Genomic DNA, 22,285 nt, shown 5'->3' on the forward strand with positions numbered 1-22,285 from the left:
CGCACCAGACGAGGATCCCTAATACAGAAATATCACTTGTGGGCCCCAAGGGCTATCAGCTCCTCGATACCCTGGCTTAACCACAAAAATCTGCTGAGTTTATTATCGCTGGGAGCGCAAAGTCGATACAATCAACCTGTCTTTCCAGTATAATTCCTCCTAGCTGCTTCACCAATCCGCACTAACGGTGCGATCGGATCGCACTGCCTACCAATACTAATTATTAGCAAACCTTGCGATCTATTGGTAGCGCTTTTGCGAAAAAACCTGGTTTTCGCATTCGGTATACCTGCCCTGTATACCGTCCTTTAGTTGGGCAATCCGCCTCGTCAGACAGCAACTGAGCACAATCCACAATAAAACAGTGTATCTACGTTACAACATCACACACTATTGATTTTCTGCACAGAAAAGGTGTAAAGTTCCCAACAATAGTAATAATGTCTCAGAGGCTTTCACAAGTGATTATACTATGCATGTACAATAACTATCAAAACGATTGTTTAACCACGTGGCAAGTTTACCGGAAGTTTGCGTACGCACAGCAGGAAGTACACATACGCTATGCAATGCAATACAGTTAAAACGCACAATGACAGTAAAAAGAAACAGTTTTCTCTTTTGTCCCTAGGTTCTAGTTAGCGTGCCCTAGATAATGCAAAAACGGACATTCGGTTTCGCAACACAGAGTAAAATTCAGGTTTTGAACACCATGCGTTCTTACCCGTTTATGACGCGTCTCCACCCTTTGTTGAGGAACCGAAATCCGTTGGTCTTGCGTATCATCGGCAACGAAACCTCCAAAGCTCACGAGCCCCCAAATTGTTATGTGCGTATTGTCGCTAACCAATAACGATTGTCGAACCTCGATTTGTGTTTCCAAAGCACAAAGATTTATTCGCAAATAAGTAGAATAATATGCTCAAGCGAAGTAATAGTAAATACAGCCGTTACTTATCGCAGGCGCTCTGGATCCAGTGCAGTCATTCAATCCTGAAGTCTGGGGACAAGAAGTCTGCACTCAGGATCACAAGCTGCTGCTTATATACACAATCACATACAGTAATACAATGTAGATGGAATAGCTTGCATCTATTGGTCCAGGTCTCAGGAAGGTCCAAGGGGTCGTCATCATTGGCCAGTTCATACAAAGGAATCCAAAGGAGGGGGTCATCTCAGCAGGGGGTATGCTCTGCTCTTCCCGCCAAGATTCCTTAGTCTTAAGTAGTTCCTAATTCCCTATCATTCATGACTTGCGTATGCACTCTGCGATTCCCTTGCAGAGTGAACCCAACAGTAGGATATGTGACAAGGTTCATTATGATACCACTCATGATGTTATTCCTTCAACCCATTCCGTGTATTTCACTAATATGCATGTAACTCTGATATAACATATAAATACAACTATATTTCGACATAACTGACTATGTGTTGCAACTACCATTAATGTGTACTATTTTATAAGTAAGCGTGTTTGTGCGAATGTATGGTAAAAGACCAATTACTGTTGCTGCCACGTGCAGTGGATGCGTACGCCCTTTCACGCCGTAGCGTGCCCTTGTACGTCATAGCGTACCGTACGCATCTTTTCAGACAAAGACAACCAAGTTTGCTAGACTTTAATTGAAAATGACTTTTATCCAATTTACTGACTTCGACATAGGTTAATTGGCTTCTGACAAAAATGGACCCTAGTGTGTGTGTGTGTTTATGGTAGAGGATTTAGAAAGTAAGCTCCAATGGGACAGTGACTGTGTATGTGTGTGATAAGTATCTTCTCTTTGCACATCATTTGAAAATAGTCACAGATTAAAACTTGGTATACTAGAACATACATGAACAATAAAGTAAGTGTCAGCACACCTAGTAATCGAAGCAATTGTTAAAACTATGATGGGCAAATAACAACTCTAGTCATTCACGTATAACAGCATAGGTTTGACATGAAGAACCACTGCAGAAAAAGACTCCCTTTTAAAAAGGATCAAAAATATGTCTGCAAATCCTGTGAGCACAGACAGGTCTCTTACCAAATGGTGTCTTGCACATTTAAAAAAACAAAAAATGATTGTGTATGGATTTGAAGCACAGCCAGTCAATCCTAAAAGCTGGGTTGTGAGAGCTGCAAAAATGCATTTGAATACAGCTATCTCGGGTAATATAGTAGGGAGGACCGAGCTCAAATTTTCTCTGTATGCAGTTGACTTTCTCTTGACGACATCTGCTTGCCCCAGTTCCAAGAACCATTATCCCACTCATTGATAACCTTGCATTCTAGCCAGGCTTTAATCCGACCTCCTTTGAAACTTAAAAATAGCTATGATATCTGAATGATATCACAAAAGAGTTATCCTTCCCTTCATTTGATGATATAAAAACTAAATTTAATCCAATCCAAATGGAATTTGCCCAATACAGAGATCTGGAGATACTTACAGATTAAACATCTTCTGTCACAGGGCCTTCCAAAACAACACACTTCTAGGAGTCTAACGGTTTTTGAATCTCTGTGTTCCACGTCACCCTGCCCTTCACATTCCCTCTCAACCATATTTTTGGTAGAACATCAATTCGTGTCCCCTCTGAAATTTACCACAGAGTGGGAGAGAGATTTAGGAGTTGAGTTACAAGAGGCCGACTGGTCCAAAATTTTTCAGGCATCACACACATGTTCTCCCAATGTTTCAATTCTAGAAACTCACTATAAGGTAATTACCAGGTGGTACAGATGCCCGGCTCATCTGGCGAGGGTCTTCCGCGGAGTGCCCGACACTTGTTGGAGATGCAACCGTGGTGTCAGTTCTCTTCTGCATATCTGGTGGGATTGCCCCATGTTGCAAACGTTTTGGTCCCGGGTGGTGAGCATCATGCGGAAGATGCTAGGTAAAGACATACCCAATACTCCGGTGTTCTGGCTGTTAAATAAAGTTGATATGCCTCTATCATGTTTTAAAAAATCTCTCTTAAAATTTATTATCTCAGCAGCAAAGGCAGTAATTCCAGTGAAATGGAGATCCACCAGGCCTCCGAGTATTCGGGACTGGTCTAATAGATTGGAACACTATAGGGTCATGGACGAAATGCACCTGTCAACCACAGACTCGTTTGAAATGTATTATGCTATCTGGGGCCCATGGCTAAACCTTCTAGACTCTCCTGAGTCCCCAATTTCAAATTTGACTGATTGAGTTGTTGTGTTCCCACTTTTGCACCCGAGGGTTGGCTTGGTTGGGTGATCCATCTGGGCCTACATCGTACCAGGCAGACACACAACCTACTAGGCTAACAGAGTTTTAAACTAAATTGAAGTGTTAAGTGAGGATTTTTGCCAGACCCTCTCCCTCAAATGTGTTTTCCCCTTCCCTTCTTTTGTAATATGGTTACTAGCAGGTCTGTGTATAGTATGGCATATCTCTTTTACAGGTTTTTGAGTACATTTTTGGACTGGAGCCAGGATGTCATGCTTTCAGTATGAATAGCCTACCATGCAAATTTGTTGATTGTGCATCTATAACCTGTTTATGTTGTTAAAACCCAATAAAAACTTAATAAAAAAAAAAACAACTAAATTTAATTTACCAAATATTTCTTTCAGTTCTTACAATCCCAACTGTTTGCCAGACCATTAACTCCCTTAGACAATTAAAGACTACAGGCCTTGTATCACTTCTGTACTGGGAACTTAACTCCACTGAACCTTCTTTGAGGGACCCACACGAGTGGACTTGGTACAGGAATCTTTGTTGGAACCTCTTGGTCATGTGGGTTGAGAAAGTGAGGCTGTTTTTCTCTATGAATGTGTGGGCATTATTGTAAAGGCCCCCTTACCCTGTCCTTAGTATCTTTGCACGTTGTAAGTAGTGGCAGTGTTTAAAGGGCTAAGTATAATATACCCAAAGAAGGTGGATATAGAGTTGGCACTTTTCCAATACATCAAATATACATATATAGAGGGGAAAATACAAGACATATCAGTCCAATGTAAAAATGAAATGAGTAGATTGTCCCTTTTCATGTTCTGTACTTTCTCAATCACTTGGTCTAAATTGTTCTCCATAAATTTCTTTAGAGTTAATGCTTGTTCATTAAAGATATCTAACTTGGAACAGTTTCGCCTTATTTTCTGAAATTGGCCAATAGGGATACTTTTCAGCCATTTCCCAAAATCATTGCTGTTAGTAGGAATGAAGGAATTGGAGTCCGTAGGTTTGTTGTAATTTTTCATGAGTAATTTATTATCCTCAATGTATTTACTCAAATCCAAAAAATGCACTTCCCTTTTGCTGGTCTCAAAGGTCAAGTGAATGTTGCAGGTATTTAGATTAAATTTGTTTCAAAAATCAATTAGAGATGACTCATAACCTCGCCAGATGAAAAAATTATCATTGATATAACAATACCAGGAAACCAGATTCGCCTCCCTGGTGGGGTCGTTCCGACATGATTTTCCTCCCATCACCCCATAAACATGTTGGCATAACTGGGGGCGAAACTGGTTCCTATGGCCATAACTGTAGATATAAGTTACCCTTATACAAAAAAAATTATTTGTCAATATTCGTCTGATTCCCTCTATAATGAAGTTCTTTACCTCATCCATCATGGATCTGTCCAAAAAGTATCTAACCGCTTCAATACCCTACTCATGATTACTAATCGTGTAGAATGAACTCACATCCGCTGTGATTAATGTGTATTCCTCCTTCCATGGTATAGTTTGTAGGTAATTTAATATGTCCATGGTATCCTTCAAATAAGACTTGATGGGTGTAACAAGAGCTTGTAGATGATAATCCAAGTATTGAGATAGGTTTGATGTAATCGATTCTGTACCAGCCACAATAGGTCTTCCGGGAGGACATAAGGGGTCTTTATGAATTTTTGGGAGGGTATATAGTACTGGAATGGAGGAATTGGAGATGACTATATAGTTCTTAACTTCCTCAGGAATAATACCTAATGATGAATATTTATCAAGCAAGTTGTTAAGTTTATCAGATATATTTTTTCAATGGGTCACCTTTTAAGGTTTTATATGTCCTCTTGCTTTAGTCTAAAGCATATAAGGAGGAGAAAACAAGAAATACAAAGAAATTAAACATATCACATCAATCATAACATGATTATGATCAGACATAATGTGGAAAGATTCATACATGTATGCATGTATTTTCCCCTCTATTTATGTATATTTGATGTATTGGAAGAGTGCCAACTCTATTTCCACTTTCTTTGGGTATATTATTCTTACCACTTTTTAGTGGATTGTGTGCAGGAAAATAGAGGGCAGCTATCCTTCTTGGTCGGAACAGGGATTCCAATTCTCTTTTTTTATATAGTGTTTAAAGGGTATGACATTAGTCTGGGGAAAAACATATTTTTAAGAAGATTTACCCTGCCCGGAGGAAACTCTTCTCCCACATTTTCTAGGCAATAGCACAAATGGCCTTGGTATATTAAGAGCATATATATAATGAAGATTTTAAGGTATTTAGATCCTGAATAGGTGACAGCATTGACCACTCACTTGAGTGGGGAATGCGTGCTTCCTTTTTTCAGGTACATTGCAATAGACTTATCAAAATGAATGCAAACTCAATTGTCAACATTAAATGAGAATTGATGACTTTTGGTTCTAAATATATAGAAGAATATAATCAGCAAATGCTGAGATTTTGACCGACTTGCTTCTAATCCGGAGTCCCTCAAGTGAAGGACACTCCTGGAGAACACATAGCATGGGGTCTAATGCATTCCAAATCATCCCAAAGGTGTTTGATGGGGTTGAGGTCAGGACTCTGTGCAGGCCAGTCAAGTTCTTCTACACCAAACACAGGAACTTTTTAATGGCCTTCGCCAAAATATAGCCACAAAGTTAGAAGCATGCACTTCTCTAGAATGTCACTGTATGGTGTAGTGTTAACATTTCCCTTCACTGGAACTAAACTTTACATTTGACCATACAAAGTCAGGTAAGAAGCATTCGCTTGGCAGTAGTTAAACTCAGATTAGTCTATCATAATATCAGATGGTGAAGCGTGCTAGTCACTCCAGAGAACGCATTTACACTGCTCCAGAGTCCAATGGCGGTGTGCTTTACACCACACCAGTCGATGCATCGTGATCTTATGTCTACAAGTGCTTAGGCATGGAAACCGAGTCCATAAAGCTCCTGACGAGCAGTTGTTGTGCTAACGTTGCTTTCAGAGTTTTGAAGTCTGTAATGAGTGTCACAACCAAAGACAGACGATTTGTATGCACTTAAGCACCCAGCAATGCAGTCTGTGAGCTTGTGTGGCGTACCCCTTCGCAGCTGAGCTGTTTCTCCTAGACGTTTCCACTTCACAATAATAGCACATACAGTTTACCAGGACAGAAATTTGGCAGACTGACTTGTTGGAAAGGTGTAATCCTATGACAGTGCCATGTTGAAAGTTGCTGAGCTCTGCAGTTTGACTCATTCTACTGCTAATGTTTGACTATGGAGATTGCTTTGCTGTATGCTTGATTTTATGCACCTTATAGAAATGGATGTATGAGTGTGTGTATCATAATAGTGTTCATGTACCTTGAGAAAACTTGGGAGCTATTGCCCTACTGTAATAAGAGTGTCTGCAGTGCTCTTCAATAGGCTTACTGAAGTCTTTCCTATAATCACCACTAGATACAGTATTCTCTGTTTTGATATTTGTTAAGCAGAACTTTACTGCATTGGTAAGGTGTTCCTCTCCTGATCTGGAAATGTGGTTTTCTGTATTTGTGTTCTGAGTACTACTGAGTTTTTTTGTTTTCTGTGTTTTCCCAGGAGTTTACATGTGTGTGTTTTTATGACAGCTCTAGGGATTACATGCATAAGTATCCACATGACGGGGAGACTTAGTATCCTTAGATGTTTCATAGCACTGGGGGAAGTCTAACTGTTTCTGGAATTGAACAGATGCAACACATGCTAAAACTGAAGAGCTGTTAGGAAACATCTGAGATCACATAGTCACCTTTCTGCGTTCAAGTTCAGTCACATCATAAACAGAAGAATGTCACCTTTTTGTGGGTGCGTAGGGGCTCTGGATTATGATTTGAATTGCTCGTATCAGGCTATACAAATTCTATCTATCATGTTTTTGTTTCTCTCCCTGTCTGTGGGAATGATATAATAGCTTTTACCATGCTAGCTACTGGAACACATCTCTGATATCACTGATACTCTAATATAATCCTGTTTTCACGACTGTTAATAAATACATAATTTCATCTATTTTTAAGATACTATAAATACCATACAAAATGTATAACATCTTGGCAAAATTATTTAGAAATTATGAACCTTAAACGTTGTGGAAATTGGTATTTTGTTCAGAGGATGATGGATAGACTGCTGGATTCCTATCCAAAGACATTTGAATCTCAAGACCATTGTTGTGGAATTGTGCTGTTTCTGGTCTGTGTGTGGTATACTTGTGAACTGTACCTATGTTGTGGTGTGACTCCATAGTTACAATATTTATGTGAGCATGGTGCCCATTTCAGACAAATGAGACTGGGTGCAAGTTTTGGGAAACTAGGCTATATGTGAATGCATGTGGTTGGTATATTTGAGACACTCCCTGATGTATGACCTTAAAAATGTTAATTATGTAATTAATTAAATAATGTTGAACAGGTAGTTCACGTAAAACTTTAGGCAGGGCGTTAAGCAAACTTACAGAAATGTGAGATTTCATCATTCTCTGCTTCTGCAGTTGGTCTTTTTTGCAGTTTCAGCTTCTCATGCATGTCTCCTTCATCATAATGTCTGAAGATCCACATTTTTCCTCTTATAGGTGGCCTTTCTTGCAGATTCCCGCCTTTGAGCAAATGGAACTATAGGTCTTTCCAGTTTTGCTTGCTCCTGCTCTGTCTTTGGTTATGAGGATTATCTCTCCTTCTACCGGCAGAAAGTGGTCTCTTCTGTGTTGACCAATGTATTGAAATAGAAAACAATATTTAGGAATTGATCAACAACATAACAAAATGTTGCTAAACAAATAGTCATTTTATGTAATAGAGGAATCAATCAGTCCATCTTTACTGCCTTTTCTCCATGCATCATCTTAGGACCTGCGTTACTTAGAAATAAGGATATGTCTGACCACTGTTGCCTGAGGAACCTCTATTTTGGGACTGTATAGCTGTGATGTTCCTCTTGAAGCAATCATTCAGTGACTCCAGTGGGTTTTCACAATGAGAAAAATCGTTACTGTATCTTTTTGTAGGAAGTACATGCAGCTTTTGTATTTAAACATTTTTTATTTGGTCTTGTATTTTAATCTGTTGATACGTGTAGTATTATATGGTATACTACCCCCAATCTATCCATGGCTTTACATTAGTATGTATTTATTACATTTTAGTAAGAAGGTTTATACCTTTATAGCCAGGTCCTTCATCATGCATTTGCTTCATCTTTTTCGCTGGTATTTATTTTCTAATTTCCCAAGGAACACTGCTCAAGGAACATTTGTTTTTTTTCTCGCTGAAATATAACGGTTTTGTTTTTCATATTGAATTAGATGGCTTTCTAGTTTATATTATTTTTTGCTTATGGTTACCTATGCAAAAATAATATACTTATTACGTGTGTGTGTGTGTGTGTGTGTGTAAAAAATTCCTATTTTCTTTTCCTATAAGTTTTATTGCTATTACTTGGAATTTATTCGTCTGCTGAGTATAAGCTTCACAAATATGGTACTTTTAATTATGTTAAGAGACTTAAAGGAAAAGAAACAGGGTTATGTTTTATCTTTTTTTTTTTTATATTTATTTTATTTCATTAATTGCTGCAGTTCTCTTTCCATTTTGCTAGTACTAGGTGCCTCTTGAGTGGAATGTTGTTTTATGTGATCTTCACAAGGGCACCTGGCTAACTGTGAGTGCTTCTCTGAGATTATACAATTTTGTATTTACTCTCAGCTGACATAGATTTCTTTTGTCAGTTTTTGAGCAGTTCTTACTGAGCTTTTAACAGTATGAATAAATATTATTAAACGGTGTAAATTTTTTGCTGTTTTGTAGGAAAGCCAGTTGTTGAAGGTGAGAATGAAAAGTACTGGAAGAAGGAAGAAACTGCACCATGTGGCTGCTCCTGTCATTCAAACATTCCAGAGACAGGCATCACATCCACTTCTATCTCAAATGATACAGCCGGTTCATCGTCTAGTGGCGTATTGTCAGCCAAACATGGTAACAGCATGGAACTGTAGTTTTTTATTTGTAAAGCTTTTTCACACAGATGTTTCCAAAATGCTTTTACAAATAGTCAAGATTTTCTTGCTTTTTGGGTGCATTATGTGATACACATATAGAGTAAATAACAATAATGCATTATATGCTATTATCATATTAACAGTATAAGTTGTTTTGAAATCAATGATAAACTCTCCTTTGTAGAAATGTGATATCTTAAGAAGCTTTCGAAAAAAAAAGAATAAAAAAACCCATTAGACTGTAATGGGAATATTAGCAAGTTCAAACGGATAATTCTAAATCTGCAAGCACGTATACATTTATTGTAAATAGTAAATATTTATGTACACCTTTTGTGTGATAGCAGTAGAGTAAAAATGATGTGTGTTTAATAATTCTCTTTTAAGAAAGTTATATCGAGCACAGCATTATCAGTCTGTGTAAATTAATAATGTTCTTTAAATTTACTCTTAGCTTTTTTTTCTTAGATTCGGTAAATAACAAACCTACACTTGCCTCAAAGCTGAGTGCAAAGAAACAAGCATTTTTGGCTTCTGATGAGAATGATGATTTTCAGACTGAGAGAAAACGAATGCGTCAATCAACCAATGAACAGCAGGTAATAAACATACCGTTCTCAGGACTATACAGTCAAATATTTACTCTCCTTCCAGATCATTTGGGGTTTGGTAAGGTCACCACACACCATGTATATCATATTTAGTTAGTTACCATTTACAAATGGGTTCATTATTGCTAAATACAATGACATGTCAGGGAGACTAATGACTTGTTATCTGACAATGAATGTGGAATTACTGCAGTCCAGGACTTTACGGTTACTCCCTTAACAGCTATTCTGCTAATGTTCAAACCAAGTAAAAAATGACAAGTGTAATGCAAAGACAGTTTCTTAATGAGATGTGGTATACAATTTATTACAATGGTAAGTGAAATTCCCACTGTTTTTCATTTTTTCATGAACCTTCCTTGATGAGTAACATTAATTTGACTTAATATTATGTCTGATTTGTATAGCTGGTTGACATATTTACAAACTAAAAATACCTTTTTATTTCCTGTATCCAGCGTTGGTAATATAGAAGCATATGTATAGCTGAACTAAAATCTATTTCAAATAACTTAAGAGAGATGTCACCGAAAGTTTAATGTACACCCCCCCAACTTAAAATAATTTGCAGCCTAATGCTGGTGGTTCCAATATGCAAATGAGGGTAAGAGACAGATTCATCAGTATTCTGGTAGTGAAAAAAGAGGTTTAACACCAGCCACTTTGATAAAATGATAACAAAGGTCATATCTCTTTTTACCACACTGATAGATACTCATTTGATGTATGGAGATATCGGATTCACTGTGGTACTTAAAGCAAATTTTGTTTTTATATGTTGCAGAGCAAAGGTTCTGAATCTATTTTTCATCCAAATCGAAGGCCTTTCTGTTTTTCCCCAACTTATTTCCTACATCTACACCACTAAAATCTGCGAGTTATTCACTTAAAAATACATGTTTAACACCCAAAAAAAATCATATTTGCAGAATGTTAACTCCATTTAAGAGGGTGGTTTATAAGACTGATTTTTAATGTTAACATGCTTACCAGTGCAACTCCCCGCCCTATTTCCCCACCAAAGCACTGCCCAGCTCCCTTTCCTGCCACTTTCTTTTCCCCCATCCATATCTGGACCCTCTCTATTTTTCCTCTATGAACTCCATTTCTACAATGTGTGTGATACAGTGAAGCTGATTGATAGACACTCAACCAATTGGCAACAGAGCTTACTATAGAATCCTGTCCCCAAAGAAGGATGATCAGCTGCTAGTGAGCAGCATGTCTTGCCTCTCCCCGCCTCCGGTCCACAGACCACATGGGTTAGAGGAGAGTGAACTTATTTGTCTTCCTTTTCCTGTATAGTCAGAACAACTCTGGTTAGTCAGGAAATTAATCTTAAATTGCTCTTTGCGTAATTCTTATGTGCATATTTCCGTAAGAGTCTGTCCCAGGCATATTTTCTTTCTTCCTTAACCTGTTTGCAATGGCGCTTCTAAAAAGATAGAAAATCACAGCAAAGACTTTCCATAGTAATACACTTTTTTTCTGATTTAAAAATAGATCTGGATGTTGAGGCGGGTGGCAAAGTGACCCGATATGCCTATTATTTGGCTGGTTACTTAAAAAAAATTGTTCACACATTTTACTGTTTAGAGAACCTGGTATCAGGCTAATTAATACTAATAACTTATAATAATGCACTAAAGGACAATTTTCTCCAATTTATAAAAAATAAACACTATTCTGATTTGGTGAAGTCCCTTGGATAGCCTAGTGATATGTCATGCCTGCCTATGTCCCCCAGCTCTCTGTTGCGTCTGTGTGCAGCTACAGTACGTTAATATGTCATGGTGTACAGAAGAGGCACATATACGCAGTGGTGAATGTGCACGAACAAGCTGTGGCTTTCAAAGGGGGCATTTGTTCTGACAAGTTAAATTTGTGTAAAATCTAGTGAAGACGTGAAAGATTTTTAACTATCTCTTTGCCTTATATTGCAGACAAGGAAACGGCGTTGTTTTGAAAGAGGTGTACAGTTTATTGATGATGATGATGTAAGTGAAAACATTTTGGAGGCTGATGGTTTGCAACAGCAGAGACTTGATTTACCTTGTTATGTAGATGAACCTACAGCATCTGCTACAAAGCAGGTGAGTAGCATTTACAACTCCATGTGTGTAAACAAGAGCCTTGTTGCTTACATTTTGAAATGTACAATTTATTTACACTTTATCTGGACTAGAAATGGTGAGTGACCAAATGTGCTTATTTTGCATATTCTTGTGTACTTGCCTTTATTAATGTGTATCATAATAAAAGGCCTGTTTCTAATGTGGTTAAATGTTAAAATAGTTCTGCACCTATGTCTGTTGTGTGCTATACTAAGATACAGTCAAGACGCATGAGTTGTGTAGAGTTTGTAGCCGTGAGTGCTATATACAATATGGCTAGGTAAAATGAACATTTTAAGTGGTGAACTTCAACATTTGATATTTTACATACACATGCTGCAAAAGTTTGAAAGCAACACCCATGCATTGGCCAAAATATAGACCAGCAAGCAGCAAGACATAACCTGTAAAATCCTTCACATTTGTAGTTTCGGTGTGTGCAAAAATATGACCACCATGAAACGTATGGAGAGGTGCTTTACATTTCTCTAGGTATATTGGATCAAGGCTTGCAATGTAAGGTATAACATTACACCATCACAAACCACTTCATGCTATAAAATTCTGTTTGGTTATAAAGTAACAAAAATATTCTCATTTCTAGTCAGAATTGAAATACACCCCCCATAAACCACATTTAAATTAAAATCTTTATTATAAAATGCAGGGTGAGATTGTTGTTTTAAATAAAAAATACATGTCGGTTGTGGATTTATGTAAACTTCAGTATTGCACTGCCTATTAATGGCCAGCAGAGTGTGCACTGCTATGGAAAAAAAAGAAATGCTAAATAGGATTTTGTGGATGTTGAAACTATTTTTGATTCCATTTATTTATACCATTACAGATGGAGGAGCGCTCTTGCTCACTCTTTTAGAAATAGCAAGTAAGGTCAAATGTTACTTACTTTGTATCATTTAGAAAAAAGTGAACTACATGCTCATAATATCTTGTTGCTTATTTTTAGTCATCCTCATGATATGATTTAGGAATCTTATTAGTAACTAAATATGGAATTCAATCTACCGGTAATCTTTTATATAAAAATCTGGAAACAAAATATATGTTTGAAATGCATTTTAAGAATTTTAAGCCAGTGCCTTAATCATTTGTATGATTACACCTGAGGGTGCTCTATACTCTTATTTTGTATCTTGATTCAAAACAGGTAAAATAACAAAATAGTAATCACTGTTGGGAAGTATAACGTGAGGTTTCTGAGCATACTTACACCCAGATTCAAATGGAATTGGATCTTGACATACAGTTGGATTTTTACATGCCGGAACAGCGCTAAAGTTCAGTGCTTTTTTACGTGCACTTTGCATTCAGACTTGAAGCTTCCCTGGGTCTCTGTCCTGAAAATAAAAATAGTTTCTATGTTTTACATTATATTTTGTATTTTGCATGATTTCTTTATTTAATTTGATATATATTTTATATAATTTTCATCATGTTATTACTGTATCTGTAATATGATCCATTATTGTTTTGTACTATGAAATATGTTGGATTTATATGGATTAGGTAATAAATGGTTAGATTGTGTGCGCCTCTGTAGGTCAGAAAATGCCTTGTTGGCTTGCTGTCTGTACCAGTACTGTTAGTTAATATTTATATCTGTGTTTTATCTCCTGACTAGTTGTGTTTATGCTTTTCACTTCATAGAAAGCCAAATACAATTATTGTCAAGTGTAATGCTATATTATTAACATACATGGTAGTACAGAAACCCATGTAAAGCAAATGTTTTTTTTCCTAGAAAGTGATGTTTCAGAAGCTTAATCTTTTCAGTCTTTTTATATACTTTCTCTTAGGGGGCAGAAGAAGCGAAAACAGTACAGGGAAGAGGGTTGTTAAGTGGTTTAAAACTGCCCTAATCACCAATTGAGCTTGTTTATTAATCTGTTAGAAGAAATGGTTAAATTATAATCCTAACATAAAAATAAGACAGTGACTCTTTCTGTAATCAAGTCTTTTAATTTCACATGCTTTTTATTTGACAAGTGGGTGTATTTACATTAACAGGATTGCCATCCATTTCGATTCCCATGTTTTTCCAGACCAAAGAAACATTTGTACATTTATTTATGTATGTACATACTTTTTTCCTTTTTCTAAACTGGAATCATGGGACTGTCTATAGGCAATGACTAAACTGTTTTTCCCTTTTATATTGGTTATTTTGGAAAATAACACTGACTTAATGTGTTGACAGTTTTAATTGCCAAAACATGAAGTGTGAGTAAATCTTGTCATGTTATATATAGTTGGCAGTGAATACATCTCTCAGTGGGTTCATAAACAGTGCTGAAAATGTCATAAGAACATGAACACTAATTATTGTAACCATTGAACAACTTTTCTCAGAATTATGAGCCACACTAGATCTGGTTTATTATACAGCAGTATCATTTTTCTGCTACATTTCAGTAGTACGAATTACACCGCCATTATTTTTTATATGAAGTCAGAATGGCATTTTACAGTAAAAAAAATTCCTGGCAGCCCCAAATAAACCCTTAAGAAAGTTTTTAAGCAACAAATTTGGACAATAAATGATCTAATTGAAAGAAAATAGCCTTTATAATCTTCCTCTCTTCAAAGATACAGTGTTCAAGGCCATCTTCTTATATTAGGCAAAAAATTAGGTTTGTTATTCATCTGATTTATATACACTACATTATACTAGCGTTAGAAAGGTCAGGAAATTTAGGCGAGGAGAAACGTAGAATTCAGCCATATTACTTCGTTCCCAGTAGTAATGACTGCAGCACTTCTGTATTTGGCTATACCAATCTTCCACCAGATAGGAGGGTGACAAGGACCAGTATAGCTTTCTCTTTTTCTAGTAAGAAAGAGTTAGAATAAAAACTAAGAAACTGCACCCACATCGTTTTATTTAGTGTGAGCCAAAAGTTCATTATCTTCACCTAAGCTATAGTTCGTTGGAGTGTGAGTCTACCCAGCTCTGGCTGGTCCCCAATGTCTTATCAATCCGGTGCTGCCCGTTACAGGCATTGAGCCCTGGCAGATCTGAAGAACACTGCAACAAGTAAACTTGACTTTGTTTTTTTTAGTTAGTATATATCACAGGCATTGTATTACTGAACTAAATAATATACATAAAGCATTTGAAATCTTTATACATAATTAAGTCTATGCCACTTATTATCTTCCTTGTCCTTTTAAAAAACTGCTTACCTTAGAAGAGCTCTTCTTTCTTGCATCACTTAGGCTTCAGCACTACCCCACACCTCCGTTTTATTTTATTGTGCATCCCACTGATAGATTTGTATTCTGTTAGGTAATAGAAATGATTTACAAAAAGGTGCATACACACATAGCATAAGGCCGCTCATTTCACAGAAACTTTAGAGGGGAAAAACTGGCATGCTTTTCTTGACTGTTTTAGATGCTGTGGTTGGACCTGAATGAAGTAGTTCATGCTCAAAAACCTATCAGCTGAATTACTGCAGTTCTGAGAGGAATAGTAAGACTAGAAATAGTAATACTTATCTGTTTATAGCTGTGAAGCGATGTACAGTGCAGTACAGCACTTCATGCTTGTGAATGGATAGTTAGAGGTGAGATTGATTAGCTGAGAAACTTTCATCTCCTTTGACCATGCTTACACACAAAGGAGAGCCGGACTTGCATGTCCAGGCCTCCTGTTAATCAGGCACCAACATACCCTTCAGGGCTTAAAACAGTCTCCTAACGAAAAACCCTTTGGTGAAACATCTGAGGAATAGCCAAAATAAAATAAATCAATATGAGTTTGCCATGGACAGACTGCATATGCAAATGTTAAGTTGTCCTTTGAAGTGTCTCCAGAGGAAATCTATCCTGATCAGCTCTATCAGCAAGCTTTTCGTCATTTTGTGGCAGTAACTTCTGTATATACATGTCACTTTTATATTGTGTTTGTACAAGAATACAGTCTGATTAATAAATGGTTAAAACCAGGAAAATTGTAAGCTCTGGGTTGTCTAGATGTTATTTCTTGTCCCCTTCTTTTAGCTAAATAAGTATACCCATATAAGCAGGCACATTTTAAAGTCTATATGTCAAGTAGAGGTTAGATTGAATTTTTTAATCCTTCCCAAATTAAATTGGTATCTGATAGGTTTTGGCCTTGTGTAGACACAGAACACATCCCTGGCATGATGAAGGTGGCTGGTAAGATGTGTCATTTAATATGATAATCCTGATATGACTTTAGCCAATGTGACATCCTATCTTAAGAATTTAAATACAGAACACATGATAGGGGCATTGATAGAATAATAATATGAGTAAGCCAACATAAATCTCAGCCCTTAGTAGTTTATACCCCCTATTCTTTTCTTCTATATTTGCTTTGAATTGTTCTGTACAGTGCATTTCAATCATAGTGATTGTATTTTACAAATAATGCAATGCACAGCATTAGTGAATCTAAATTTAAGATATGGGAATGGTCATATACTTTTTAATCTCTAAATATTTTCTTTTGAATATGCCCAAGCAAAAGTGCAGTTTAATTAATGTTCCCCTCCTCCAACTAGCAGAACTGTACTGGATCCTATCTATGTCTCTAGCACAGAGCTGGTTGCAGAGAACTACTGCACTGTCCCATCAGGGCATGTGCTAGAAGAGGTGTTAGTGATGTTTGGATTAGAAATCTTTTCGGTTGATAGGGACAAGATCCATTGCACAGCTGATGGGAGTGAGTTCTTCAGTTTTGCTATATGAAGGTAATGATGGTACTGACATTAAATACTTTTTACTGGACATAAATCCTTTAGAATTTTTTTATTTTTTACAACATTGCTATATAGGTATCAGTATAGATAAGGATATATTTGTGTGTGTGCATGTATAAAAAATATGTGTATATAATATAAGGGAATGTAATGGCAAACTTTGCTCACTAATCGCCAAACTAAGCAGAGGCTTCTCTACCATTTAAATGTATTTCAAATATATTATTTTGTAGTTTTGTATGAAGTTATTCTACTGTCCCTTTCTAAGACACAGGGACCCTAAACTACGATACAGGTAAACTAAGAAAATGTACTACTACTGTATGTGTGTATTCCAGTGAACACACAAATCTGTGAATTAGCAGCTCCACCATTTTGTGAGTGACAGCAATCTCACTCCATGATAGTCCTGAATCTGCAGCTAACCACAGGATGTGATGGCATACCATGTCTGTATTGTGTGAGTGACAGCAATCTCACTCCATGATAGTCCTGAATCTGCAGCTAACCACAGGATGTGATGGCATACCATGTCTGTACTGCTCAAGGAACACGTCCATTAAGGCTTCTGCCGTAATTGTCGTAATTTAATTGCTTTTTGCAGTTTGAGTTGAAGAGTTATAATCGTTTTCTTACATTGTAGATTGTGTATAAGGAACCTTAATTGGACATGTTTTTTGTCTATGGAATATATATATATATATATATATATATATATATATATATATATATATATATAATTTATGATTAGCTATACTGCTTTTTTGGTGGAGTGTGCTGAAGCCTAAAGCTTCCCAGCTGGTGTCTACAGAAATGCTCTGTATAGATTTTTGAAACGCATACCGGTGAAAACCATTCTCATTTTGTTGTTTGAAGCTTTTACCCGATCTCAGAAACCGTTTAGCCGTGTACCGTGGAACTGGTCAAATATACTCCTACACACATGTTCAAGAGAAAATATGTCTAAAACATGACATCATCATCATCATCATTTATTTATATAGCGCCAACATATTCCGTAGCGCTTTACAATTGGGGACAAACGTAATAAACTAATAAACAAACTGGGTAAAACAGACAAAGAGGTGAGAAGGCCCTGCTCGCAAGCTTACAATCTATGGGACAATGGGAGATTGACACATGAGGTTAAGTATACATTTTGCATCTTGGCCCAGCCAGACTGCAAAGGTAAGGTGACTCATAAGCTAAATGATCCTGTCACACAACAATGTTGGTCCGGGGGTAGTTGTCTTGTGTGAAATTGTGTAACAGGCTAAAGGTAGTGAGGTTAAGATGGTGGTTGAGGAATATTATAAGCTTGTCTGAATAGGTAGGTTTTCAGAGAACGCTTGAAAGTTTGTAGAACAGAGGAGAGTCTTATTGTGCGAGGGAGAGAGTTCCATAGATTGGGTGCAGCCCGAAAAAAGTCCTGTAACCGGGAATGGGAGGATGTAATGAGGGTGGATGAGAGACGCAGATCTTTTGCAGAACGGAGTTGCCGAGTTGGGAGATATTTTGAGACAAGAGAGGAGATGTATGTTGGTGCAGCTTTGTTGATGGCCTTGTAGGTTAGTAAAAGTATTTTATATTGGATCCTATCATATCCCCCATAACTGTGTTGGACCATGAATAAAGTTGACATTTCTGCTATATTTATACTTGGGAGTAGAAGACAATTAAGTTTTGCTGTAAAAATTTTTTTATATTGCTCAGTTTTATCAATACTTTGAATGAGCAAAGGAGCAGTCATCTTATGTTCTTATTTAGTTGGCCCTCGTGTCTCAAGTAAAACATTTTCTTTTCAAAAATATTTTCCTCTTCTCCTTGTTGTCACACAATAAATGCACAAGTTGTGTACATTTTCTTTATTTTGTGGTTTCTCCCTTTTGATTACTTATAATTCTGGAATTTTGGTTCTCACATAAAAATAAGTAAAATGTGTAAAGTTATCTTGTATTTTATATACGCCACTAAAAGCTGCTTCTCTTTCTTTCTTTCTTTTCTTTTTTTAAATGTTTTTTCTTTTACTGTTTATGGAATCTTTAATAAAGAATAAAATCTGCTTAATCAAATCTGATCCATTTTAATAGAATTTCACAGTCTACAGTACATTGTTTTGGCTATAATGCAAGATGGAAGAATAAAATAATACCTTATCATTTTCATATCCTGTTTATAAATGCTGTCTTCAAGGAAACTATCCTTGCTTACAAATTAACATTTTCTTGCCAGTAATCCCTTTTTACAGTGCAGCCAACAGAAAATTACTTGGCTGATGTTTGACTTTTTTGACCAGGCGCATTCCAGATTTTATTTGAAAGAAAGACCCGTATGAGAGAGCATTAAGAGTGGAATGGAGAGCAAATAATTGCCTTAAAATTATTTACGGCTGCAGTTTAGTCTTGTTGTGTTTTATCTCTACAAATACTGTAATTTCAGCAAAAAAAGATCTTAATAGGTATCTTAAAAAAAGCAAAAAAACAAACTGTTATTATTGGATATTATTTAACTGTATTTTCTTCTGTGCAGTAATTTACAACCTTTAGTTTAAATACAAAGATGCTAGCTTTTCAATTTATCAGACATTAAAATGCTGAAAAGACAATTGAGATATCGGCAAGTTATCACTATTGCAGTTTGTAGCTCTACAGAATCAGAAAGCAATATTTTGCCTTCAGCCACAGATTGTGGTTACTGATACAGATGAGACTGCACCATTTTGCCTCTTCATAGGGTACTATAATTGTATAAAAGACAACACTTGAAGTGCTGACCTGGAAAGACCAAGTAGAAGCGTGGTTGCGAGTTCATTTTTGTAAACATAACTTTTACCAGAATCTCATTGTTATTTTCATCATTTGATTACGTGTATATTACAATTCAAACATATATATTTATCCCAATAAATTATCAAGAGAGCTCGATGTTGCCAGAGGCAATATACAATTCACTTGGGTAAAGGGAATAAAAATGCTATTTCTAGTAAACCCAACATAGCAATTGTGTGAAAAGATCTGGTGCTTTTGGTACAAAATACAACAGCCCATTAAAGGGTTAACGGTCATGTAAAATATTACCAGTTTAATTTAAATTCCCAATCTGTATCTATAGCTACTTCTGAATCTTGCTTACATGAGTGTTTTCTCTAGATTGTTTTTCAAGAGGAAAGTTTGCAATGAGTAATGTTTGCTGAAAGTTTAAAAACCGTATTGATGGCACGTTCAGACTTTACCTGTGGGGATGGAATCACAGGTGTATGTTTGTATATCCCTTTATAGGGAGACATGCAGTAGGTCACAGTGTCTGTAACACAGTACTGTTAATAAACAAGCTTCCTTTACATTTCATGGAATGAGCAGACCTTTGTGAATCCATCACAGTCCCTGAAGTACAGATTTTCTTCTGTTCATGTGGCTTTTCTTTGCCATGTGCATTCAGTGTTTTGGAATGAGTCCCTCAGCGTCCTAACACTTCTGGTATTCACCTTGAAGGACTGTCTGGGGCCTTCTTTGCTGCTTCTGTGCTTGGCCATTAGGCCATAAGAAGTAACCGGCATACTGTTTTTGTATAGGTTTTGGAAGTGAAACCATACTCCCAGCAGCACACTCTTCATTAATTCTGCAGTGGCAATGCCTTCTAGAAACTGGGACAACAATGTTAAGGAATCCCCATTTACACCAGCTAAGAAAGTAAACAGTAAATGGAGAGTAGTGTAACAAACACTTGTGGTATCAAGAAACCGGCTGTGAAAAGGATCTATCTTAATGTGCTAGCCCACTGCAGTTTAACATATTGCTTACAACCTGCACAATGGGGTTTGAGTGATTAAGTTACACATTCCAGGAGACTGGCAGTCTGTTACAATCAGAGCCCCAACTTTATACCAGGCTAATTTACAGAGATGGGATGAAGAAAGTTACGGATTTGTATTACACACTCTCACCTGACACCGTATCCGATCTCTATCCCGCTGATTGACATCTTGAATAAGTTCTTTGAAGCGAGTTCCAGCTTAATTAAAATGTTTGCTTGGCTAGCAGTGATCTGTAAAAGCCTATGATAAATATTGAATCGGGTTCACCTGCTGGTTACTGTGAGTGGATAAACAGCTGCATTGTGCAGCTTAATCATGGGACTATAGCTGGGGAGTGCTACCCTCTGTTAAAAGTTGGAGTAGTTGAGAAGCTTTTGCAATGTCACTTCTCATATCCCAAGCAGAGTGACCTCGTGTGAGATTTCACACAACAGGGTATTCAGGCTTGTAACACTGAGATGGCTTTGTGACAATATTATTTTGTAGATGATGATAGCCCTATATTCATCTTATCTATCTTCTACTTTGCATCAGTGATCAAAGGTTCTTTGTTAATTGATTTTACTTAATGTGTCATTGTTTTTCTGTTCAGTTTCAATGCTGCTTTCATAATAATAGGTTGATAGGTTGTAGATGATACCTTTAGTTTTCGGTTATTACCTCTACATGAGCTTAGATCACTGGACTGTTAACATTTCTTTGAACCACTCTTGACATTTAATATAGAAGGATGTGCAAAAATTGCAAAGACATACTCATTTGTTTTTATGAGTTAACAGTAGCCAGACTATGAACATTCCTAATTTATGTATAGAAGATGCTTTAATGAAGTTGAGGTTATAAGTGCTTCAGGATAGGGAACTTATTTTTTGTCATTTTAACTTAACCAACGTTTCTATTTGAAATTGACAAGTTCAGTTTTAATGGTGGTCTATGGGGCACTCTGGTCTTTGGTCATGCTGTGTAACAACTGATTGCAGGAAACAACTAGGTGACACAAGGCACCTGCTCTCCTTCCTTGCAATCAGTGTATTTTAACCCTGGTGACCTGCAGTCTTAGGGGAGTAGAGGTGTGAAAGGGACATGTAAATACTTTTGTCACCGTGCTTTTTGCTGCCATCAGCAGTATGCAGACCAGGAGGCAAAGGGAGAACCTCATCCCTGCCTCCCCATGGATGGTGCCATCTGTGGCAATTTCATGACCTAAAAATTTCTTTAGATTCACTTTTATATTTGCTGTGACTGTATATAGTATCAATTAAACACAAAAACATGGAAGAAGCCACCATTCAGTCAGATGAAGGAACAATTTCTCCCAGTAGATTTATTCTAGAACAACCATGAACATATTGTTGACTAAGGTGTATAAGCATCACACATTTTTTAATATACACTGATTCATTTGTTCTACTTTTTGTTCATAAAGTCTTGCACAGTGCACTTCCATGTACCAATGCATGGTGAACACAAACTTAAGCTTAGGGACAGAAGACTAAAATGTACTTTCCTTTAAATACCAGGCATTGCCAGTCCTACGTAATCCCTGATTAGGAGCATCTGCTCTGAAGCTTTCAATATATCCTATAGGGACACAGTGAGACAGTGCTTATCATGTGAAAGGCCAACCAAATTTGCATACATTTTCTGGCACATTTACCATCAGCATATAACCAATGTAATTTACCAGTTAGGTCAACAGATTAGAGGTAGAGGAAGAAGAGGCCTTTTCGCAAGAGACTGGTTCATTTCTAAA

The 22,285-nt window shown here is 36.8% G+C and overlaps 1 protein-coding gene across 1 annotated transcript in view; it reads left to right on the plus strand.

Annotated features, from left to right (window-relative positions):
* Nucleotides 1-22,285, plus strand: part of LOC142109663 (Fanconi anemia group J protein homolog) — a 197,299-nt gene that overhangs the window by 12,238 nt on the left and 162,776 nt on the right. Inside the window, exons 4-6 of the mRNA XM_075193728.1 lie at nt 9,055-9,222; nt 9,714-9,844; nt 11,800-11,949. Coding sequence (XP_075049829.1) covers nt 9,055-9,222; nt 9,714-9,844; nt 11,800-11,949 — 449 coding nt within the window. The remainder of the gene's footprint in view (nt 1-9,054; nt 9,223-9,713; nt 9,845-11,799; nt 11,950-22,285) is intronic.

The sequence above is a fragment of the Mixophyes fleayi genome, assembly GCF_038048845.1.
Source record: "Mixophyes fleayi isolate aMixFle1 chromosome 2 unlocalized genomic scaffold, aMixFle1.hap1 SUPER_2_unloc_6, whole genome shotgun sequence".
NCBI classification, from domain to species: domain Eukaryota; kingdom Metazoa; phylum Chordata; class Amphibia; order Anura; family Limnodynastidae; genus Mixophyes; species Mixophyes fleayi.